Source organism: Perna viridis, chromosome 13 (assembly GCF_037379345.1).
Source record: "Perna viridis isolate PV_CMFRI_1.1 ecotype Kerala chromosome 13, ASM3737934v1, whole genome shotgun sequence".
In the NCBI taxonomy this organism is placed as follows: domain Eukaryota; kingdom Metazoa; phylum Mollusca; class Bivalvia; order Mytilida; family Mytilidae; genus Perna; species Perna viridis.
Genome location: NC_142457.1, coordinates 21689994 through 21716193, shown reverse-complemented (window position 1 = coordinate 21716193; position 26200 = coordinate 21689994). Strand labels below are relative to the sequence as shown.

Here is a 26200-nt window from a genome sequence, read left to right as displayed (position 1 = left end):
GTCCATGGAAAAACAAGGTAGTTAGTTTCACGTGACAAATTTTGTTTTCTTTTTTTCGACTGTTTTAAACTTCGTAAAAGTAGAATAACAAAGACGTATATGTCTAAAACTCCAAAACGTAATGTATACTCAGCTAATACATGTAATAATTCTCTACTGGGATTATGATTCTGTTGACTTGGTACATGTATATTTGTGTATGTTTGGTTTACTGTTGTTATTGTGACTAAATGTGTTTTTGACTTCAATAAGAATACGGTCCATGTCAAGATCATACCTGTCTGCTTCTTTTATCCCCGTCTCTATAGAATCATTCTTAGTTTCCTCACTATCTAATTTGGAAAGAATGTTTCTTTCCTTCTTTAAAGTCTCACACAAATTTCAATTTCTCCCTGTTGCTCCTTTGGATTCTACAACTCCTCATGAATTTTCTATATCAACTTTGTGACTTGTCCTCAATGTCCTACTCGTATGGATTTCTTTTTCGTCATTTTCGTCAGCCGTTTGGTCACGGCACCAATGTCGCGGATATATTAACTGTTTTAAACTGTGTAAAACAGGAGTAACAAAGACGTATATGTAGCTCTCTGAAATTGTGTATTCAACTCAAAAACGTAATGAATACTAGCTAATACATATAGTCACGTGACATTACAAAGGGTACATAATTACGACACGTTTTTAAACGTTACAAAGGGTACATAGTTACGACGCGCTTTTAAACATTACAAAAATGAGTATGATTTATTTGAGTAACTGACAATATTAATATGCTGTTTTCCATATCCATCTCGGTCTTAGGAGATATAAATTATATACAATGTATCATTGAATTTCAAGATTCAGGTAGATACCTCTATAAATGACACTAAAATGCCATAGAAAGTAGTGGATTTTGGATGAGAAGGACCAGACAGATTGGAATGAAAAATCTCATAAGGACAAATTTACAAACAAACCTAATAACAACCATCAAAATGTATAGCCTTTTTATGGTATCAACTAGTCTGACTTCAACCATGATTGATTTTGAATCATCATATTTGTTGTGATTGCATGGAGTTACGTTGGTCTTGTTTCAATAAATAAGACTGCCGTTTTTCATATCCAGAACACTTACATCTGTTGGATATGCAAGTCCTTATATTTTTATGAAGCTGTATAAAACCCAAAATGTATTTGAAATTATGTTTAAAGTATTTGTTACTGTGACAGACATATAATTTTCGCAACATCTTGGTATAAATAGGAGATGTGGTATGAGTTGCTCATTTGCTTTTTACTTTGTATGTATGATTTTAGTTACTTTATGTTCTTTGTTGTGTATGTCTCTATTCCATGTCTGGTCTTTGTCCCTGGATTACATTCATTTGATTACCGCTATAACCTTGGTTCCCTTGATTACTCAAAAACGTGTAGAACATGATTTAGTGAACATATATCATAAAATGTGCAGGTAAAACAAGGTTTTGGTGCAAATGGCAAGATTATAAACAATGACGTTCACTTGCACATTAACATGAATTGTTTTCCATTTTAATGCTCTAATCCCTCTTTAAGGAGGTAGACCTAGGGTAAGGGACACAACCCTTACAAATCATTGGAACGTCTGTATTCAGCATTGTAAGCATCAAAGTAACCTGTACTGATTTCATTCTGTTTCAAATGAAACTTCACAGGCTTTGGTGAAATTGAATATGACAAACATATCAGTGATTTCATGTGTTATGTCCCTTACCCTAGGCCTACCTCCTTAAAATTCCATAAAGCACGTTCGTTTCTTCTGTAACTTTACTGCAGACAGGAAGAAAATCGAATAATGTCGCTTAAAATCATTTAATTGTTCCCGACTTTACAAATTGTAGGATGTTCCGAGAGGGCTTGCGGAGCCGTTTAGTGCGAAATTCGAATGTCAGACGTTGTTCCTGAGCTTGTCTACGAAGGCCCTCAAACATCGCGGTTAAGTGTGCAAATATGATACTGCATTTTATTAATGTCGATGCCACAAAAAAGCAAAAGCAGGTAGGTTTTTACTTTTTCAACGTTATGTTACTTTAATTTGACTTTGAAGAATTGTTATCGTTCTGGTGGTGTGTACCATTTTGGGACTTAGGTTTTCTGGTGGTGAACTTGTAGAGTTTAACCATATCCATCCATTTTCTTGTATTTTTTCCTCTTCAACGAAGATTCTTACATAGATATTTGCCTTACCGACCAACATTCTTACATAAATACTAACCTCACCGACCAAGATTCTTGCATAATTACTTAAGTAGCACTCCAGCTAAGAATCATGCAAAATGACTTACATGGTTGGAAAGCCTACATATTTTTATTTTTGATATTTTGTTTACAATGCTTTAGTAAACAGAAATTAACATTTGTTTTTTTCATATAACCCGTGGTCATAGGAGATAAAAATTGTGTAGAATGCACTGTAGAATTCGAAAGTAAAGGAGATAACTCTGTAAATGACACTCAAATACAATAGAATCTATTGGATTTTCAATGTTGATTATCTCCTAAGAGCAGACAGATTGGAATGAATATTTGTACATTTCATAATATAGACCCATAAAACAACTTAATTGCAACATAAAAATATGTAGCCTTTTTTTGGGGTGTATCACATTTTTCAGATTTTGCATGATTCTTAGAAAGACAGCTACTTAATACATAATATATATATATATATATATATATATATATATATATATATATATATATATATATATATATATATATATATATATATATATACACCTCATCAACATGTTTTTTTTGGGGTGTATCACATTTTTCAGATTTTGCATGATTCTTAGAAAGACAGCTACTTAATACATAATATATATATATATATATATATATATATATATATATATATATATATATATATATACACCTCATCAACATGTTTTTTTTTTCAGACATTAATGACATTTAGTGAGGAACGTAGTCAAAATAACTTAATTATAATCATTAATCATCTGCCAACACCTTAAAACACAATCACTTCCTACTGTTTGTATCAATAATTCTGTATTACACTAACAGCTACTCCAGAAACGTTTAGGAGTAACCATGGGTGTGATTATCGTCTTTGTTGTGTTTTTCTCAACAATTGTTTCAACAGGTGCTACCGTGAGAAATATCAGTAGTATTCCATTGCCACTCGTGGATAAAATAGCGGCACCACTGACGGCAAATATTGATATTACTGATATGAAATCTGTTATCAAAGATTATATAGACCACATAGTGAAGGAACAGGTTGCTTCTTCTTTAAATGAAAGTGTTGAAACAGTATTTAAAGCAATGGAAAAATTGAAATCGGAACTTCGGACACCAAAACAAGGTTTGTATAGGGTATGTAAGTCTCGTCATGTGACCCCGTGATTTCAAGAGAATGGGTTCTAATCTACTATTTAAAAGCATAGAGATTTGTCATTTAGAGAGCGTTGAGTTCAGTGTTAAGGGCAAAAAAACTTTCTGTGTAAAAAATACCGATAAAAATGAAAAATAACTATTTTTACATGATAAATGTAGTAAGAAAATACATAAACTAGAAGATTTTACATTGTTATACAGCGGAGTACCCGGAAGTAAACTATAAAATACAGATCGGTCTTCGGTTTTCAATACGTTCTATATCGGATATTCCTGTTAATAAAATGAAACTAGAACGAGACTTACATGCCCTATTATTTAAAGGTATAATTAGGTTTTATGTTGAGCTTGATTCAAATTTTAAATACCATAATAATAAGACTGATGGATGCTCAAATAAATTATTTTAAATCATTAAGAAGCTGTCAATAAAAATAGACCCAACCAGATGTGGTCTATCATGCTAAAAGGTCTGTGAAATTGTGACATGCGCATTTAAGAGTACTTAAGGGAACCATGATTCCAGCAGAAATCAAAAGAATGTGATCCAAGGACAAAGATTAGACATGGAAAACAGACTCACACAAAAAAACAAAAAAAACCACAAAATAACCAAAATAATACATACAAAGTAACAAAAGGAAATGAGAAACTTGGACTCCACTAAAAACTGGGAGCATGAACCGGGTGCATCGGCAGGGTAAGCGTCTTCAGATTTTCTAGAAACCCCCATCGAGTTGCCAATAAAGAGTCAAGTCCAGGATAGACGGAAGAGGAAACTATGACACGTTGAACAAATCAGTTTTAATGGTACAGATGGATACACCGTAACGATCCACGAGTTCACGACTGTAGTGATGACGTTAGGTCGCTCATAGAGCATGTCGTTAACCGCCTCAGAGGTCTCATCGTGCTCGTCTGTGGCATGTCGTTAACCGCCTCAGAGGTCTCAGCGTGCTCGTCTGTGGCATGTCGTTAACCGCCTCTGAGGTCTCATCGTGCTCGTCTATGGCATGTCGTTAACCGCCTCAGAGGTATCAGCGTGCTCGTCTGTGGCATGTCGTTAACCGCCTCTGAGGTCTCAGCGTGCTCGTCTGTGGCATGTCGTTAACCGCCTCAGAGGTCTCAGCGTGCTCGTCTGTGGCATGTCGTTAACCGCCTCAGAGGTCTCAGCGTGCTCGTCTGTGGCATGTCGTTAACCGCCTCAGAGGTCTCAGCGTGCTCGTCTGTGGCATGTCGTTAACCGCCTCAGAGGTCTCAGCGTGCTCGTCTGTGGCATGTCGTTAACCGCCTCAGTGGTCTCATCGTGCTCGTCTGTGGCATGTCGTTAACCGCCTCAGAGGTCTCAGCGTGCTCGTCTGTGGCATGTCGTTAACCGCCTCAGAGGTCTCAGCGTGCTCGTCTGTGGCATGTCGTTAACCGCCTCTGAGGTCTCATCGTGCTCGTCTGTGGCATGTCGTTAACCGCCTCTGAGGTCTCATCGTGCTCGTCTGTGGCATGTCGTTAACCGCCTCTGAGGTCTCATCGTGCTCGTCTGTGGCATGTCGTTAACCGCCTCTGAGGTCTCATCGTGCTCGTCTGTGGCATGTCGTTAACCGCCTCAGAGGTCTCAGCGTGCTCGTCTGTGGCATGTCGTTAACCGCCTCTGAGGTCTCATCGTGCTCGTCTGTGGCATGTCGTTAACCGCCTCTGAGGTCTCATCGTGCTCGTCTGTGGCATGTCGTTAACCGCCTCTGAGGTCTCATCGTGCTCGTCTGTGGCATGTCGTTAACCGCCTCAGAGGTCTCAGCGTGCTCGTCTGTGGCATGTCGTTAACCGCCTCTGAGGTCTCATCGTGCTCGTCTGTGGCATGTCGTTAACCGCCTCAGAAGTCTCAGCGTGCTCGTCTGTGGCATGTCGTTAACCGCCTCAGAGGTCTCAGCGTGCTCGTCTGTGGCATGTCGTTAACCGCCTCAGAGGTCTCAGCGTGCTCGTCTATGGCATGTCGTTAACCGCCTCAGAGGTCTCATCGTGCTCGTCTGTGGCATGTCGTTAACCGCCTCAGAAGTCTCAGCGTGCTCGTCTGTGGCATGTCGTTAACCGCCTCAGAGGTCTCAGCGTGCTCGTCTGTGGCATGTCGTTAACCGCCTCAGAGGTCTCAGCGTGCTCGTCTGTGGCATGTCGTTAAGATCGTTGGTTTGAACCCCGACGAGTCATAACAAAGACTTCAAAATTGACAGTAACCGCTTTTCTACCAAGCATATGGTATTTTGGGGATAGAGTGACGATTGGTTGGTTCTGAATCATAACAATACGTCATAGTGGGATGACATGCCTACCTGCTTCTGTGAGTTGGTACAATAAAAATCCGGCATAGCTTGTTGGATTAGTACAAAGCAGTGCTAATCGTTCTGAAATTCATCTGACATAGGATGTGAAACAATAATTAATCAATCAATGTGCCATGTTAATTTTGCTGACGAAATCACACAAAGCATAAAGATTGTGGTCAATTTACCTGTTAGTTCAACAAATATACACAAGTACATGTAATTACATTAGTATATACGATGATTATTGTCTTCACACATTCTTTTGACAATGTTAATGGTATCCTTGATGTAAACAAATAATAAGGCATACATGGATTCACAAGGGTTATCCCGAGCTGTGCAGAATAACTTTAATGTATCATTCTGATTGGTCATCAATTTTTTACCACATGAAGTAATTCGAGTCGATTTGTTATTAGCTAATCCATTTTCCTCATATTGTCTCAGCCAGAAAGGCAAAACAGAATCGTTCTTAATCAGGGTGGAAGATTTATTCCCTCATCTAAAATATGACGACATTACCCACTCCTAATCATTTGAAATTTAAGCATCAACCCAGATCTTAGAGCAGATGCTGACAATTGTGAAAGGGCGGTTCATCGTAGAACAGCTGGCCTAGCTTTCATCGTGTTAGTATCAAACAGTTTTATGTGATAAGAAAGAACAATAAACTATTTTGCTGTAACGGTGGAACCAGAATTGGCATCTACGAAAAAAGACAAAAACGAATGCCATAAATAATGATTTTGGAAGTAAAAGAATTTCAAAGTCGTTTATCCTAAGCATTTCATTTACAAAAATAATTCATTTTGGCACAATTAAACCAACAAGGGTAGATAAATATTCTATTTAGAATGACTTGGCTGCCAGTTATTATACATCATATAGAGATAGAAATAGCCTGCTCGGAAGTTAGTGCTCTTCCTTGCGGTGCATTGTCCTAACCATAGATGATTATAGCACGGTTGACTTCAAAAGAAATATAACCGCATTATATGTTATCACCGTTTTACCTCTGCTCTGGTATTAAGACCTTTTAAGCATCTTATATTAGAATAAACATTATACATGTTATGTATAGGTGTTCCTGATGATTAAAATGTCCACCAAGCTAATATATACCTGGTTGGTTGGAGTGGTTGATGCTAATATATACATGGTTAGTTGGGGTAATTGAAGCTAATATATACATGGTTGGAGGACAGTCATAAGAAACAAAAACTTTGATAATTCAAAAGACAGGTTCTTTTTATATATAATCAGTAAAACAAACAGCGATTGCAAAAAAAAAAACAAAAACAAAAAACAAAAAAACATAAATACCATTCTGCAAGAAAATCAGACAATGGGCAGCACATCGGTATTTGCAAATCGGTCATTTTTTGCCTATGGTATATTGAATACATCTAAGAAAACAACCGAAAAGCTATTTAAATATGTCCCAAAGCATCCATGACGTAGATATTTTTAATGCTGATATAGGGAAAAGTTTGGGGAAACAAATACCGCTATTTTTTTCGTGTTGCATTTGAACTACATTTGACCTTTCAATATTTAAATAAGGCATTTTTTCAAATATTTTGATGGTAATTTCTGGATATTTTGAGGTAGAAATATTTGGATAGTACAATCAAATCTGTGTGTTTTTGTTGTGCCGCATTTTATACATCTTTTGCCTGATTCTTAGACAGTGTAGTAGTATATAGATTATATTTTAAGAATTTATAGGGTTTTCAGCACCAAGGCCCACGGACTGCAGTGAGTTAGATAAAAGAAGTCGGAGTGGAGTTTACACAATTTATCCTGATGATTCTTCAGGTTTCGGGGCGTTTTGTGACATGGATACAGATGAAGGCGGATGGACCGTATGTTGAATAATTCAGTTAGGTTTGAAAATGTGGCTAATGAATGGTGCTTGTTATCATGATGATAAGTTCAAAAATATTCCGAATAACCAACTGGCAGTGAAAACTGGTTAAATGGAATACTAATTGGTATATTTGTTGAATGGAATACTGATTGGTATATTTGGTGAATGGAATGCGCCTTTGTTTTTTTTTTTTTTATTTTTTATTTTAAGATAAAAGCCTGGTATATGTACACCTCCATCAAAAATTTACATCTTCTTTATATAGTTTCGGTAATTACGAATTTAAGTTATATTTTATAATGGGTTGTAGTTAAAATTGTTATCACAAAAACATCTGAATATTCCAAAATTGTCCTTGTACGAAATGATAAACAATGTCATTCCATAATTTCTTATATTGCTTGATTAAAATTTTTATGGCCTATTTATTGCCATGTTACTTTCATTCCATGTTTCACCCATTGCCTGATTTTTACAGAGTCTGATACTTTATGCATAATGTCATTCTAATTTGATTAAATAAGTTTCCTTTCTATATTGAACGGTTTAAGAACGGTTACAGTTCTCCTTTGTATTGGCAAAACGAGGTTGTATGGACATCGGGAATCAATATTAACTAAAGTTAGAGCCTCAGTCAATATGATTTCGGATCCTTGGGTCCATAAAATTCCATATTGTCCTCTACAAACCATAAACCAGGATGTTTTATTAATCGTAGGTTATCCAGCGACGCAAAGATGGAACAGTAAATTTCTTTAGAGATTGGGATTCTTACAAATACGGATTTGGACCATTGCACTCTGAGTTTTGGCTCGGTAGGACTGTATTAAAAATTCCCATCAGAAAGCTGCACCTAGTCAAGCACAACATTCAATGAAAAAAATCCAGTTATTTTAAAACCTTTAAATTTCTTATAAAAATTTCAAAGTTATTGTAAATGAAAACAATTTATTTGCACAAAGAAGCCATATTCAACTGGAAAAGCTTTAATGTAACATTGTAATTAATTAAGGCTTAGAATGATTGACTTATATTCTTACATAAAATCAACTTAGACAGGCCATAAATTGCTTGTACAATATTATTTCTCACAAACGGCTTTAGTTTTCAAGTACAAATTATTTCTTACTCACGAAGAGGCTGCATGTGAAATGTCTTAATTATGCAGGTACATCCAGTATGTCTAATTTGTAATTAGTAATTTGCGAACCAAAAAAGCAGCAAAGAGGGTTAGAGAAATAGATAAAAAAAAATAATAATAATAAAGTGGAGATAAAACATCACTGGTTATTTAATGATCTAACCTCGATTTCACGAAAAGCCGTAAGTGTGAAATTGATCGTAAGTTATGACGTCATAAAGATATTTCAGGTTGTGACTTCATTACTTACGATCAATTTTACACTTACGACTTTTTGTGAAATCAACGCCTGGTTTTGGGTTTCGTAAAGCATATCGATTTGAGATTTTCCTAACATCGTTTAGCTTTTCCTCAAATATGATTAATTTTTAGAAAGGCTTTAAAACGTTATTTTGAATCGAAATCTCTGTATTACTGGAGTCAAAGTTTTCGTTACTATAAATTTGTTAAGATTTTAATATATCTGCCATAAATAGAAAAGTTTGATGCTGACGTTTGGCTGTACTTGTCGAAACGTAAACAAAATGTGATTTGACATACTAGTTTTTTTATGGTTATGTAACAAAACTCGAAAGTTTAAGTCTTGAAAAAAAAATATCTGGGTAAAGTTATCCGTAAGGGTAATCTCCACCGTATCATTGTTAATCATGTAATTAATGATTTTATTGGTTCTAATTGGATCATGATAATGAATCAAATATTAATTAATTGCATTTCGTCCTACTTAAGCTTCCTATCATTACTTTTATCTTGGAATTTGCATGCAGGTCTTGTTTTAATGAGATATTTTATTAAATGCTCTCAATAAATATTGTGTGTAAACATCCAGACTACTCTATGATCAACTTCATTGGTACTCTATTCCATGTTGTCTAGTATGCCGTTAGCGTTTTATAGTTCTTTCACAAAGTTCAAGATTTATGAGTCTCACGTAACATTACTATGTAAATGGTCGCGTGAACGTCATTGACTTTTATCTTGGCCGTTCTACCACGACACTTGCGCTGGACTTGAAGTCATCACTACAGACGTTTTATGGCCGTCATCATGAACTCGTGGGTCGTTTTGGTGTATCCATCTACACCATTGTAACCGATTTGTTCAACGTGTCGTAGTATTCCCTTCCTCTTTCGTCTACCCCGGACTTGACTCTTAATGAGCAATTCTCGGGTGGTGTTTTTAGAAATGCAGAGAACGCTTACCTTACCGATACACCTGATCCCTGTTTCCCGTTATAGCGGAGTCCGAGTTGCGCATTTACTTCCGTTACTTTGTATTATTTTAGTTATTTTATGTTCTTGGTTGTATGTATCTATTTTCTCCATCTGGTCTTTGTCCCAGGATTGCGTTCTTTTAGTTTCTGTCAGAATCTTGGTTCCCTTGATTACTCTTTTACTTAGATATTTTATGATATATTTTATTAAATCCTGTTGGACGTGTGTTATTGATATTTATGTGTTAGTAAACAAGATGTGCTTAACAGTGGATTTTGAATTTTGAACTAGCTTACAGAGCGAGTACTCTCTCGAGCTAGATACAGATTGTCTTTTGTCCCATTATTTGAATTTAAATAAATTTGTATAGTTCGTTGTATTGTTGTAGTTTCCCACCACTGTCCCAGATTAGGAGAGGGTTTAGCGCTCACAAACATGTTTAACCCGCAACATACTTTAGGTGCCTGTTCTAAAGCAGCAAACTGTTTTCCAGTGGCAGTCGTTGTTTTTTATGTTCATTGTAATTCGTTTTACGTTTTTTTATAGATTAGGTCGATTGTAGTCTTTTATAAATAGTTTCATTTTCATTTATTTTAGGGCCTTATACAGCTTGCTGTCAGGTATTGGTTTGCCCATCATTGAAGTTGGTGTTGTGTCCTGCAGACGTTTTATTTTTCGGTGCTTGGCTTTTTGGTCGATGACTGTCTCATTGACAAACATATCACATCTCCTATTCTTATATTTTATTTGTCGACTTCCCGTTCGTTTATTCGTCCTTTGCTCTTTGTAGAACCCGTGCGTATTTTTTTTCAATTGTTTTGTTTTTATTTATTATTTTTTTTTGGTTTTTTTTTTTTGTTTTGTTTGGTTTTGTTTGTTTGGTTTTTTTTGTGTTTTGGTTTGGTTTCTTTCTTGTGATTGCATTAATCAATGAGCTAGAAACATTCCCGTTATTCATTTTAGTTACGAATAAATGAAGAGATTATTTGTCAGTTTTGTCTCGGTTGGCTGATATAGTTACTTCAACATGCATTTAAAATCTGGCGAAATCACCTACAAAACGTGGTTCACGCAATACACAATAAATGGTATAAAAATAGAATATAAACATAATATATAATTTATTTAAGAACCAAAATTAATTATTGTCGTCGTTTATTATTATTATTTTTTTATCTATATCACTTTCAGGAAACGACAACATCCACCAAATAACGTCACAAGGAACGTACATGTTAAGGATTGATTTAGAAGACTTCGAGCTTGACAGAAAATACGCAAAATATGGAACGTTTACGGTAGGACCAGAGAGTAGTGGTTATAAACTCAAAGTGAGTGGATACACTGGGAATGCAGGTAATAATAGGATAATAAGTTGTAAAAAGTGAATAACCAAATTATTAACTATTAAGTGTCAAACTCCGTAAGAATCAGGCAGTGGATGAAACATGGTATAAAAAACCACACCATTCGGAAAGTTTAATTTGACTATTTGCACCATCAGAATCAAGAAAAAAATAAGATTTTCCATATTATATTGCTCTTTTCGATAAAATTCCATTGAAATGCACTTTAAATGAGCATTTAAAGGCCAGATAACTCCATCAAAAATTTCTTTTTCTAACATTCTTTTGCAGAATTTACGAATGAATCCGATTATGCAAAGATAAAATACGTAATAGTCTTTCCAATTAGAAAAGAAACATCCTTGAATGAAATTATATTGCCAGTTCGGTGGGTTTTGACATGCATGTTTCTGATCTTTTTTTCCCATTTTGCACTTGACGACAAGCTTAGCGCTGCTGCAGGCCTATTCTTTTGACACCCGGACCCGCATGGGGCTTTGTCAATGACGACTCACCGCCAGATTAGTCTATAGAATCCGATACCTACAGATTATCTACCAATCATATAACATCATATTTCTTTGTATCATATTTGTACTTCAGGAGACTCTTTGACATATCCACACAATGGAAGTAAGTTTTCAACAAAAGACAAAGATAATGATTCATGGCACAACGACTGTGCTGGACATTACAAAGGCGGGTGGTGGTACAATGAATGTCACGCCAGTAACTTAAACGGATTGTATCTTAGAGGAAATCATAATTCATATGCCGATGGTGTCAATTGGAAATCTTGGAGGGGATATAAAAACTCATTGAAGTCGACCACTATGATGATCAAGCGTCAATGAAAATAGCTGTATTCCGTTGCAAACAAATATATATTTACTTATTGATAGTCTTTTACTTCAGACCTTGTTTAATGTACAAACTAAATAAAAACCAAGATTTACGCAAAACATCATAATCTCGAAACCTTTAAAGCCTTGTTTTATCATAATCGAAATTCTTAAGACCGTAATTGTTACAATAACCCAAAACCCGGTAAAAGGTGCGTTCGTCTGGCTTATGTCGTCTAGGTTTGTCTTCTATGATAAAATGGACTCAAAGACAAAAATAATATACAAGGAAACAAAGATCTGTATACAACAAATATTGATCACGTGAAATTAATGCGAGTCGAGTTTTGCCTATAATTTATGTAAACTTCAGACGTCATTAATGTGAATTTCACTTGATATTCACTTAACATTAATTTCTAACAATTTGGAACAGGGTTATGTTATAAAGCACAGGACGCTTACCCTACCGGTGCACCTGGTCCATGTTCCCAATTTTTAGTAGAGTCGGAGTTACTTTTTATGTGTTATTTTAGTTTCTTTATGTTCTTTGTTGTGTATGTCTGTTTTCTATGTCTGATCTTTGTCCCTTGATTACATTCTTTTGATTACCTCTAGAACCTTGGTTTCCTTGATTACTCCTTCACATGACAAGTTTCGTGAAAATCACATGAACGCTCTATTTATCCAATTTAATGTAAATTTTGTCAAATTCAATTCGCTCAATTCACTTAAAAAAAAACATATGAAATTTCATGTGTTAATTTATGGAAGCAGTAGTAATAGGGTACGTCAGACTCGTTTTAGTTTCATTTTCCGATCTGCATTTAATTGTTTACTTCCGGGATCACAAAGCGCATGTACCAATTCAAAATCTTCTGCTCCATGCTTTTCTTATTATTTTTATTATGTAGAAATATATATGCGTCTTAATTTTTATTTGTACTGTTATCCAAAAATAGTTGTTTTCTTTTAATACTGAGATCAGCGCTCTGTAAATGACAAATCTCCATGCATTTGAATGGTAGCTTAGGACCTATCCTTGTTAATTGTAAGCTGTTTGAATCAAACTACTTTTTGGATATTAGAACTGGTGTAAGGTGTTTAAAGATACAGATACATTTAAGTAGTACTCCGGCTAAGAATCATGCAAAATGAGATATATGGTTGAAAAGCTTACATATTTTTATTTTTGATATTTTGTTTAAAATTTAACTCAAGAAAACAGAAAATAAAAGGTGTATTTTCATAGAATCCGTTATCATAAAAATATAAAAATATACAGAATGTACTGCAGAATTCAAAATAAAGAAAGAAAATCTACAATTGAACTGAAATACAGTATTAACCATAAGAATTTCTATGTTAATTATCTCCTACATGTAAGAGCAGACAGATTGAAAGGAATTATTATACATTTCACTATATAGACGTATAAAGAGACTGAATAATAAAATAAAAATGTGTGTTCTTTTTGGGGTGTATCACATATTTCAGAATTTGCATGATTCTTCCAAAGACTGCTACTGTAATACGATGGCATGGTTACAGATTTCTTAACAAAATGTTTGTCATCTTAAAGAGTTTCGTTTACTCTATGTTATAAGTCATAGCTCATATTTTTATATGAGTACTTTGAGTGAATATTCATGAAACCGAAATGGCGGGAAATATATTCGCATCTCCTCTTCCTTTTGATAAATATGCCTTTATTAAACTTGGTCTTCATTTGTATAATGTGTATAGACATTTTTTTATGTGCATTGATAACATTCCACTCACTTAAAATGTTTTACAAAACTGTCAACGTATTGTAACTTTGTGGCTTACCCAATCCTTATACAGATCTACTCATAACCAGTTAATTCAATTATGATGTCTTAAACACAGAAATGTACCTTTCATCCTACAAACGATCAGAGAAAAAAAAGGTACTTACTACAAGTGCTTTGTCACAAATTGAAAGCAAGTTCTATAATTTCTCGACTAACGATAGGAAGTAATGATGGCGAATTCCATTGAGAGGGAATCCATGCAACAACCAGGCAGTGGGTGGCACGTGACAATTTTGTATAAAAAGATTCAACCATTCCATACCACAAATACATCCTTTTTCAAAACTGAAAGTTTTTGATTAACCTCAACGATTAAAGAGATATAATTTACATACAAAATATTGAAATTCATTGAAAATGGGGAAATAAATCTTTAATTTGAGCATTTTTTTTTGCATTGTTAGGTGATTTTATACTATATTCTACATGATATATACATTACATTGGAACAAAAATTCTGTGGGATAAAACTCATTCTGTGCCAAAGGACCGATTTTCGTACAGACTCGTAAGCCTCTTAAGTCCATAATTTACAGTTAACAACATGGCGCATGTTTTCATATCGGTTAATAAGGAAAAAAGGGTAAATAGCGTACATCTTAAAGCCAATTTGTGACAATATTTTTTTATTTAACTTCGGTCAAGGAGGTAGATCATAGAGTAAGGGAAATAACTCATGAAATCAGTTATCATGAGTGTATGTATGTATCATATTCAATTTTTCAAAGCCTATCAAGCTATAATTTGAAACAGAATGAAATCAGTCCAAGTTACTTTGATGCTTATAAGATTGATGTTAAATGCTAAATACAAACGTTCCAATAACTTGTAAGAATTGTGTCCCTTACCCTAGGTCTACCTCTTTCGACACCTATCTGAATCAAACCAGTCTATTAAAGTCCAGAGGAACTCGGTTTAGACACCTTTACTAATGTGCTTGAGGAAAATAAAACTATAGCAGGAAGTCCTTCCAGAGCACCTGGACATCGAAAACAGACAAACACAACAAAGAACACAAAGTAGCTAAAATCATACATACAAAGTCACAAAATTAAATGAGCAACTCGGACTCCACTAAAAACCCACTAAGTCATTATAAGGATGTAATTATAAAGAAAACAGTTTAAGACATCCGACTGAAATGTAGACTGCCTCGGTGGTCTCAATGTAGCCTGCTCGCCTGCTCGCCTGGAACCCCGACCGAGTCACAAAATGGTGTATCGAATTGGCTTGCCAGATACGTATACAGATCTGTAGTTTACCAAATGACACAATTATTATACTTTTAACCAATAAAATTTCTTATCCTCTCAAATATCATATTTTTCAAGTGTTTTCTCACAAATTACAAACTCATTACTACTATACATTTGTTTAATTTCTCAACAAATCTAAGGAAATAAGGATGACTTTGATATTTACTTTCGCTGTTTTTTTCTCCACAATGGTAGCAACATGTGCAACAGTAAGAAATATCAGTAGTCTTCCGTTACCTCTTGTGGATAAAATGGCGGCATCGCTGACGGCTAATATTGATATGACTGATATGAAAACTGTTATCAAGGACTATATAGACCAAGTTGTGAAAGAAAACGTTGCTGCTTCTTTGAATAGCAGTCTTGAAACTGTAACCATAGCAATGGATAAAATGAAGTCGGAACTTCTTACTTCAATACAAGGTTTGTAAAACTTTAGCGTGGGAATAGTTTTATGGTTGCCTCATCTTCAACTTGATTCTAGTCTACTAACTAAGTACTTAGAAAATACGACTATTTGAATCATTATAAAATGTAATTAAAAGGAAACGGTTTAAGACATCCGACTTGAATGTAATGTACCATCGCGGACTGACTCGGTGGTCTCAAGTTAGCCTGATCGCCTCGGGTGCAGAAGGTCGTGGATTCGAACCCCGACCGAGTCACAATTGCAAGGAAGACTTAAAAAACGGTAGTCACTGCTTTTACGCCATGTGTTACGACCGATTGGCTTTAGCGTGTCGGGTTTGTACAATACAGGGTTTGTATGATTGGTCAATCGTTCTCGTTCTGAAATGCATGAAATATCTGCCATAGGACGTTAAACCATTATCAATCAAATAATGTACTTTGCTAATTCTGCTGACCAAAAAACATAAAACATCAATAATACTGTCAATTTAATGGGTTATCAAACAATCATTTCTGCATTTCAGATAACATTTCGATTTAGATTTCATGGAAAGAAGTATGTGTTTTTCCTCTATTGTGCACCCACGGACTGATTCTTACAGAAAATATCAGGAAAATACAAAGTTTATGTAATATATATTTTAAGAATTTAGGTCTTTTTTTCAGCACCAAGACTCTCTGACTGTAGTGAGTTAGATAAAAGAAATCGGAGTGGAATTTATACAATTTATCCTGATGGTTCTCAAGGTTTCGAGGTATTTTGTGAAATGGATACAGATGAAGGCGGATGGACTGTAGGTTGAATAGTTCCGTATTTTATGACATGTGGCTTACGAATGTTTTCGTCTTGTCATAATTATAAGTTCAAAAACCTCATCCGAAACATTCAGTATGCTACCTACTGGCATGTGAGGTTATCTTTTTCCCAGAACATATAATTAAGTACTTCACCGTCTAAGAATTAAGCAGCATGTGTATAAGTGGCACATGAAGGATGATTTACTTTATTATCTAAGTATCATACCTCATAAACTCTAGAAATAACCACCAAAGTGTCTGTAACGTTTGCTGTTTTAAGATATTGATAGGTCAAATTTAATTGAAATGGACTATGGAAAAATGGGGGGGGGTACTTTTTCCCTATATAAGCAGAATAAAAGCTGCGTCACTGGTGCTTCGAGATAAATATAAGTAGCTTTTCGGTTATTCACTAAATATATTGAATATATTTGAGACAAATAAAAACAATTTGAAGAAAATGATATGCTACCAATTGCATGATTCTTACGCAGAATGGTATTTAAAGAACAGAAGTAAAGTCAGTGTTTTTACATTATAAATTGAAAGTGAATCAGCACGACACAAAATATTCTGTATGATTTAAAACTTGAAGTGAAAACTGGTTAATTTAGATATGTAGTGAATGTAACACATTTTTGTCATGATAAGAACTACCGAGGCGAAGTAAAAACCCGGTACACCTCAATCAGATATTCACGTCTTTTCTTGCATAATTACATTTATTACCGATTAAATTTATATATTATAATCAATTTGCAAGTAAAATGTGTTTACCAAACTTTTCTATTCCGGAAGTCTCCTTATACGGAATTATTAAACTCGTCATTTTGTAATACAGTATTATTGCATAAGGTTTTTCGTATCGGCTAAGTTATTGGTCCGAGGATAACCATATTAGACTGAGTCAAATTTTGCTGGCCGAAATCACCCCAGATTTGTCTCCAAATAATTTGTTGACGTCAATGAAACAATGTAATTTTAAATTTTGACGTCATCAATCTTTAGGTTGAAGGAGAATTCAGTACAAAAACAATATATATATCATTTTCGCCAATGGCGTCCACAAGTATAAATACTTCTACTGGACGGCTGAATCCGGTTTTGGCGAACTTTTATATTTTGTACTGTATTGGCATTTCTGATCATATTTAGGCTAATGTTCGAGCGGTAGTCAATAATTCCTCACATTCCTTGATATTGAATACTTATTGATATATTACAATACATTGTGCATAATGTCATAATATGTTGATTTAATGCTTTCACTTTTATATTGAAATATCATAAAACAGTTACAATTCTCCTTTGTACTAGTCAAAACTGCCAATAACTACAAAATACAAAAGTGCGCCAATACGGGATATAGCTGTCCAATACGTCTTTTTTGACTGGTTAAAATTCATATTGGCCTGGCGTATTGAACTAGTTAGCCAATAAAGGTATAATTGCGTAAGGTTTTCCATACAGGCTGAGCTATTGGTCCTTGGCTAGAAATATTGGAGTTCGGCTACGCTTCAGTCCAATATGGCTAGCCTCGCAATACCATTATAATATTAATCAATATTAGTTTGTATAGACCTATTTTATCTATATATATCATTTCCTTGGGACCATAAAGTATCATATTGAGTAACAAAGACAACAACTGTTTATCATAAAACCATATTGTTTTCTTATTTGAAGGTTTTTCAGCGACGCAAAGATGGAACAGTAAATTTCTTTAGAGATTGGGAGTCTTACAAATACGGATTTGGACCTTTGAACTCTGAGTTTTGGCTCGGTAGGACTTCGTTTAAATATGAAGCCTACTCAAAAGTGCCACAAAAGCAGCTTTTTCAAAGAAAATTTTTAATGAAAAGATTGGGAACAAAAGACTTATTAAATTTATATCAACTGTAGTTTTAAACTCAATAAATTAAGGCTTTTTAACGTTTGATGAAAACAACTCGTACAAAACTTTTCATAATTCATTTATTTTTTGTCAACTGTCTTAGAGAGTAATCAAGGGATTCAAGTTTATAGCGGTAATCAAAAGAATGTAAGCCAGAGACAAAGACCAGACATGGAAAACAGACATACACAACAAAGAACACAAAGTAACTAAAACCATACATACAAAGTAACAAAAGAAAATTAGCAACTCAGACTCCATTAAAAACTGGGAGCTTACTGGTAGGGTAAGCATCCTCTGCTTTTCTAGAAACACCCGCCTTTAATCATTCTGACAGAGAATCAATGTCTTTATGTTTTTTATCCATTTTCAAATACACCTGGTAGTAATATAAGAGCAAATTAAAGCAAGGAAGAATAGTGGGAAGGTCCAGCTAAAGAATCATTGGCAGTATGGTGATTTGGCCTCGGTTTAAAAAAAAATCTCTTTCTGAAACCGGGCATCGTAGCCGAAAAACATGACTATATCTATGTTTTCAATAGTATTAAAATTAAGTTGTAGTCTTTGCAAGAATCATGCAAATTCTGTAAAATGTGATACACCTAAAATAAGGCTACATATTTTTATTTTTGTTTTAAAGTTACTTTATAGGACTGTATGATGAAATATATAATTATTCATTCCAATCTTTCTTCTCTTAGGAAATAATCTACATTTAAGATCAAACCGTTTCCATTGTATTTAAGCGTCATTGACAGAGTTATCTCCCTTAATTTTGGATTTCACTGTACATTCTATATAATTTTTATTTCATAAGAGCACATGTTATATGAAAGACCACATGTTAATTTCTGTTTACTATGACATTGTCAACAAAATATCAGAAATAAAATATGTAGGCTGTCCAACCATGTATCACATTTTGCTTTAGTCGAAGCCGGAGTGCTACTAAACTGTGTAACTAATAATCTTAGTACAACTGTTATTGTTATCTTTTTGAATTTCGAAATTATTTTAATTGTTTTTTTACAAACATGACTATATAGTACGACTTGCAGTTTTTTCTTCATTTGCAATTTGTTAAGTTTTAATTGTTATCTATTTTTTATTACATTTGTCATCAAGCTGCCGAGTGGACGCATAACTCTTGTTCAAATTGTTACGAATATTTAAACACATGACACGAGATTTGTATCAAATGAGTGTTGATATGTTGATATTGTAACATCGATATCATCTGATGAAATCACGTACTAGAGCATGACGTAGTACACAAACTACACATTAAACGCCGGTCGTAAATTTGAGATCACAAAACATAAAATACAAGTTTCGAAGAAAAAATAATAACGCGTCAGTTAAAAGACAAAAAGAACTCTGTAACAATTCATATTGCAAACATAGTTACATTAATTTCTTTTTTTTTTCAGTTCAATACTGTCAAAAAACTTAACTTCTTCAAGAGTGCATAAATACGATAATAGAAGAATCTCAAACTAGAATCTGTTTATTTCAGGAAACGACAACATCCACAAAATAACGTCACAAGGAACGTACATGTTAAGGATTGATTTAGAAGACTTCGAACATAACAAAAGATTTGCCAAATATGGAACATTTACAGTCGGACCAGAAAGTAAGGGATTTAAACTCGAAGTGAGCGGATATAGCGGGGATGCAGGTAAATACATATCAACTTCGTGTTTTAAAAGTGATTGATTGATCCATGATATTTGGATGGCAGAAGTATTGAATTTGAGCACTGAAGTCTTGACTGGATTAAAAATACAAATGCTCGGGCACTTTATTTATGAATAAATTTTATGTTTTAATAAATTAAGTAAAGTTTGTTTTAAAAAAAAATGTAATTTATGAGAAAATTTGAAAGAGAAAAATAAAAGACAACTTAAGAAAAAATACATACAGTTTTGAAAGAAATAAAAATGGAAGTTGACAAAATTTGAAATAAAACTATTATATGCTTTAATCAATTGAAATAAGAATATCCGTCATATCTGTCATTAAAAAGTGGTCTTCTCAGAATCAGTCAAATTCTGAAATATGTGATACCCCCCTCCCCCCCCCAAAAAAAAAGGCTTCACATTTTATTTTTTGTAATTAAGTTATTTTGTTGCTTTTCCGTTCATTCCACATTCAAAATTAAGCAGTTTCTAATGTATTTTAGTGTCATTAACAGAGATACTTTCTATGAACAAGGGTCATATATGAAAAGCCACCTGGTAATTTGTGTTTATAATTTTTTAGTGTTTTAAACGAAATATTAAAAATAAAAATATGTAGGCTTTCCACCATATTTTGCATGATTCTTATAATCCTTTCTTTAATTTGATAATGTTCGCTGTTCCGTTTAAAAATAACAAGGATATCAAAGGCATATGAAATATTCTATTTTATGTTACAACAATGTGTATAGAAAACAATGGTGGGTCAGAGTGCTCGATTTTTAGTATAAAACATTTGAAATTTTAGCGGGAAAAGGATCTCTCTGGATTTTCCAATGATTTTGACTTCGTAGGCTTAATCATTTTAAAATTTATAATTATGTTTAACCTGGGTAAACCGAACACCTGTCAAAACGAGACAGTTTTTTAAGTCCAATAAAGGTTTCCTTGTACATTTCATCGGTAAGATCTTTATGAATCTTCCATTAGTTTTATGCACACACTGTTAAATTGTTACTCTAAGCAGAAAGATTATTTAGCGGACAGATACGTTGTGAGTAAGGAAGCGGTTATTAGGTCTGCGGAAGCATTTGCCTTCAATAAGTGCATACGATGTATTGCTTGGTGGGTGTGACATTTAGACGTATGAATATGACGTTTTGAAACCAAAAGTTTCATATTGTCATATATCTGAAGGAAAGATCGTTTCTTAGTTTAAACATATTTATTCAGGTACAATGTATATAAGCACAAGCAGATACATTACACACTTTTGTAAACAAACAAACTCATGGTATGATTCGGAAAGAAGCTAAATAGCTTATACAAAGGTCCGTGTCCTCGTCTCTTGACCGATCACCAAGACAACATGTATAGTAGTAGACTTCATCGTTAATTCTAAAACAAAACATGTATAGTAGTAGACTTCTTCGTTAATTCTAAAACAAAACATGTATAGTAGTAGACTTCTTCGTTAAATCTAAACAGTCGAAATTGCATTATATTTGTACTTCAGGAGACTGTATAAAGGAGCACCAAAATGGAAGTAAGTTTACAACGAAAGACAAGGATAATGATAGATGGAAAAATAACTGTGCTGAACAATTTAAAGGCGGGTGGTGGTATGGTGCATGTCACGCCAGTAACTTAAACGGACTGTATTTAAGAGGGAAACATACTTCATACGCCGATGGTGTAAATTGGAGTACTTGGAAGGGATCTAAATATTCACTAAAATCGACTGCTATGATGATCAAACGACAATAAAAAAACTCAAATGCTTGTGCATGAAATACAGTCAAAAACAATCATGTACAAAGCAATAAAAACCTAGATTTAGCATAGCTCATAGTTCATAGCTCAAACTTCCAACGCCTGAATGTTTGAACAAAATTCGAACGAAAGAAGCGTCCATGTAAAAGCAAGCTAGGAGCGCCCGTTTCAAAGCACGATATCAGCGTTCGTTTAAACGTACGATGGAAGCATTCGTTTAGCGTGCGTTTGGTGTGTACGAAGGTCTCACTAACCACTTCTAACGTTTCCATTATTTTACATGTTAAACAAGTAACTTTAAAAGTTTCACTGTGAATTCTCAGGACAAATGACACCTTAAAGTTGCATACCATTGCAAAAGTTATAATTCATAATAAAAATCATAATTCTAATTCTAACGGTACAATGACCGTTGAAATTCTTCCCAAAATTTACTTGAATAAAAAATACTGAAAATCAACATTTTTACCTTTTCTGCTAACTGACAGTATGGAGGCAAATTACTCACACATTTAAACAATATTCATGCACTTTTGTAGTAAACTACAAATATGATTTTAAAGTACACCTTCTCAGCTTTGTTTTGAACCTTCTCAGCTTTGTTTTGACTACTTTTGATCAGAATACACACAAATAATGTACTTACAATGCATATTTCTAGGTTCAATGTTTTTTTATACTACATGTCCATAGGGGTGGCCATTTGACCCTGATGTAGTTAGTGAGACCTAAGCGTGCGTTTGGTAATTGTACGTGTGGGAAACCTAAACGTCTCAAGGAGTGTAAGTAAACACTGTGGATTGCCAAATAAAATATCATTAGACAGTCACTGTAGTGTCCTTTCCAAACAAGCACAATAATTATAGGAGCTTGGTCTGCTACTCTAACTTTAATGATATAACAAAGCCTCCTTAGCTTCGAAATCGTCACATATGGAGTGGAATCGAAATTCGAGATAGTAATAGATATTTAATGGAAGTTATCTGTATAGAAAGTGCCTTGACCCTCTCTCTCTCTCTCTCTCTCTCTCTCTCTCTCTCTCTCTCTCTCTCTATATATATATATATATATATATATATATATATATATATATATATATATATATGTCTTCAGTTGCGTCCTTTACAATTATAATATCTTGGTTACAACTGATGTACTTAAGCCCATGTCATTGTTATGTTGTCTTAAAATGAAACATGTTCAGTGGTTGATGCTACGTAAAGCAGAGAAACTATTAAAAGGTCAAAAGATTAAAAAGAGCAAGTGTTGAACATCTAATATGGGGAGGTCATTCTCCGGGACAGATTCTTTAAACGCTTCAGCCAGTCCGCTAAAAAATACAAAAATCTTTCAATCGGGGGAAAAAGTGAATGCTAAGTGAATATCAGCCGATTGTCAATTGATGTTTCATTTGAATATTGTCCTAGAATTTCGAAAGGCCTGTCTGTAGCGGTAAGTAAGTGAGGAAAAGAACGACTGTCGTAGTCGACAAATACGATAAGTCCAAAATCAGTCGTATATCGCAGGAGTTTGTTGATAATGCAATGTTAGACTTCCGTGACCTTGTGTATTAGCCAAGTCGGAAAAAAATTCACCAGTATGTACTCCCTTCCCTCTCAACTTGCAAAGTTGTTACAAGGCCTAAAAATATATTATTAATTGCCATTAAACGATATAGGGACTCCTCTACCATTTAGCTTGTTTTAAAAGAGGGTCTTATAAAACGACGTCATGGTGACTACGTGTAAATACACAGATTTTTTTTGCACCAAAATTTTACTGTATATATGGCAATTAAAAAAATCTTTCATATCGTCATTATTCTGAAGTTTTTTTTTCCAAAACATTACAGGAACACTTTTCTTTACATAATGGTGTATATATGAGTAAACAAATCACCTGTCTGAACGGAAATATTTTAAGGTCCAAAAGGGTTCCGTTTACACAAGGTTCATTCATTGTACAATAGAATTGTAGGCTTTTCCTATGCAAGGAACACTATTATACACTTTTTAAGGTGCATGGTAAACAGGAGCATTGTGACCCAGACCTTCTGACCTTTAGGAAATGTATTCATGCAGTTTTATCAGGATATGAGTTTGGCACAGCCTACAATTTACATTTTCCGCTTCTTTCTTACATTCGTTGTCGTTGAATAACGGAACGATACCCGAAAGAGGCGAGATAAGGTAGGTAAACAGTTGTCCATTTAAAACAATTAGTTAAGCAAACAGGATCAATAAACTGGATCAATTTTAATTCAATTTAAAGGCTTGTTCTAATTTTAATTCACTTCCCTGAACTATTTCTGTAAACCTATCTGATACCTATTCCGCTTGGCTTTACGTATGTACTGAACCTTGCGTGTAATGCTCGGTGTAAATAAAATCCATTCATAATTTGAAAACAAAAAAAAACAACATATAAACCAGTAGCTGATCAGTTTACTTAATTAAACTACATTAAAATTAGTATAACATATTTTAACAAGTGTCTGATTCCACAGGTTTTAGATTACTCAATGTTCGATTCAAACATGTGTTACAGAACATTTTGTTATTCATCATCATTTAATTGGGCTATGAAAGTATGGATGATTTTTAGGCGTCAGTCGTGGACTTAAGATTAAAAAACTAAAAAAAAAACATGCAATTTTCTTAAGGTAACAGTCGAATATGTCTGTAAGAATGCCAATTAATTTTCAAAGTTTTTCGTTCGTTTGATATATCGACGTTTTGCTACGAAATCTGGCTTTACTCTCAGAACTGAATAATTTGTGTGTGTTTGGGGGGGGGGGGTTATTATTTATTTTTTTGTTTTGATTGTTTGGTTTTTGTTTGTTTTGTTTTGTTTTGCTTAAAGGATAATCCCTAATTCTAAATTTTGTTAATATCCCCTTCTATATATATAGAGACAATATACCATTACCTCTACCATAAGATGTAGATATATAGAGACAATATACCATTACCTCTACCATAAGATGTAGATATATAGAGGCAATATACCATTACCTCTACCATGAGATGTAGATATATAGAGGCAATATACGATTACCTCTACCATAGGATGTAGATATATAGAGACAATATACCATTACCTCTACCATAAGATGTAGATATATTTTTCAGTTGATCTGTCATTGTCTAACGTGTGAATTGCACTTTCTTTGTAGAGCACGGGTAAGTCAGGAGTTCGTGTATGTTGATATTATTACTATTTAAGTAGTAGTCTTTGTAAGAATCATGCAAAATACTGTAAGATGTGATAAATCCCCATAAAAATGCTACATATTTTCATTTTTGTTATTAAGTTGCTTTATATGTCTATATGATATAATGTATAATTGTTCATTCCAAACTGTCTGCTTTTATGAGATAATCCACATTGGAAATCCAACAGTTTCTACTGTATTTTTAGTACTTTACAGAGTTACCTTCCATATAGAGAACATTCTATTTAATGTTTATGTCCTAAAAACAAGGGTTGTATGAAAAGCTTTATGTTTATTACTGTTTATTATGACATTTTAAACAAAATATCAAAAATAAATATATTTAGGCTTTCCAGCTGAATCATACTTACATGATTTTTGGTAAGAGTGCTACTTAGTGCCTATTTTTGGTCTACATATGCTATATTTCCATAATAATCCATTTCTTTTATTCAATTCTGTAATACGGAGAAAACCATACCTTCATTTCCCACTAATTTCAACAATTTTAAACAAATTCAATAACGATAACTCACGCAAACGGCAAATCTCATGTACACTCTAAATGATTCTTATCTCGAAAGTGCAACAATTACCGAATGATAAACTAAGACTGGTTATTTGGTTAATAAATGCTTCTGAATTCAGTGGGTTTTGACATGCACGTATCACCTGCCGTCTCATTTTATAAAGACCTCTACGCGTTTTTTGTTTTTTGTTTTGTTAAAATCATCCAACAAATCAGTAAACTTATAGTAAATAAAATTATATAATAAAGCCACAAAGGCAAGAGAGGTTTGTTTATGTTATAAATGTGTTATAAAAGTGTTATAAATGTGTTATGACTGTGTTATAAATGTGTTATAAAAGTGTTATAAATGTGATATAACTGTGTTATACATGTGTTATACATGTGTTATAAATGTGTTATAAAAGTGTTATAAAAGTGTTATGAATGTGTTATAAATGTGTTAAAAATGTGTTATGCCTGTGTTATAAATGTGTTATAAATGTGTTATGACTGTGTTATAAATGTGTTATAAAAGTGTTATTAATGTGTTATTAATGTGTTATTAATGTGTTATAAAAATGTTATAAATGTGTTATAAAAGTGTTATGAATGTGTTATAAATGTGTTATAAAATTGTTATAAATGTGTTATAAATGTGTTAAAATGTGTTATGACTGTGTTATAAATGTGTTATAAATGTGTTATAAAAGTGTT

At 33.8% G+C, this 26200-nt stretch overlaps 2 protein-coding genes across 4 annotated transcripts; both read left to right on the top strand.

The window, feature by feature from the left end:
* The first annotated feature begins 3020 nt into the window (after nt 1-3020).
* Nucleotides 3021-12232, top strand: LOC148599989 (microfibril-associated glycoprotein 4-like). 3 transcript variants are annotated; one of them, XM_088557449.1, is made up of 5 exons: nt 3021-3355; nt 7437-7564; nt 8288-8384; nt 11116-11280; nt 11874-12232. In XM_088557449.1, the coding sequence occupies exons 1-5, from the start codon at nt 3082-3084 to the stop codon at nt 12122-12124; spliced, it is 915 nt and encodes a 304-aa protein (XP_088413575.1). In that variant the 5' UTR covers nt 3021-3081; the 3' UTR covers nt 12125-12232. The 3 variants fall into 3 exon arrangements, with proteins under 3 accessions (XP_088413575.1, XP_088413574.1, XP_088413573.1); XM_088557448.1 differs by having other exon boundaries at nt 7428-7564; XM_088557447.1 differs by having other exon boundaries at nt 7419-7564.
* Nucleotides 12233-15273: 3041 nt separating this feature from the next.
* On the top strand, nt 15274-21832 carry LOC148599988 (microfibril-associated glycoprotein 4-like). The gene is made up of 5 exons (XM_088557450.1): nt 15274-15626; nt 16281-16408; nt 18099-18195; nt 19823-19987; nt 21505-21832. Exons 1-5 carry the CDS (start codon nt 15353-15355, stop codon nt 21753-21755), a joined length of 915 nt encoding a protein of 304 aa, XP_088413576.1. The 5' UTR covers nt 15274-15352; the 3' UTR covers nt 21756-21832.
* Nucleotides 21833-26200: the final 4368 nt, after the last annotated feature.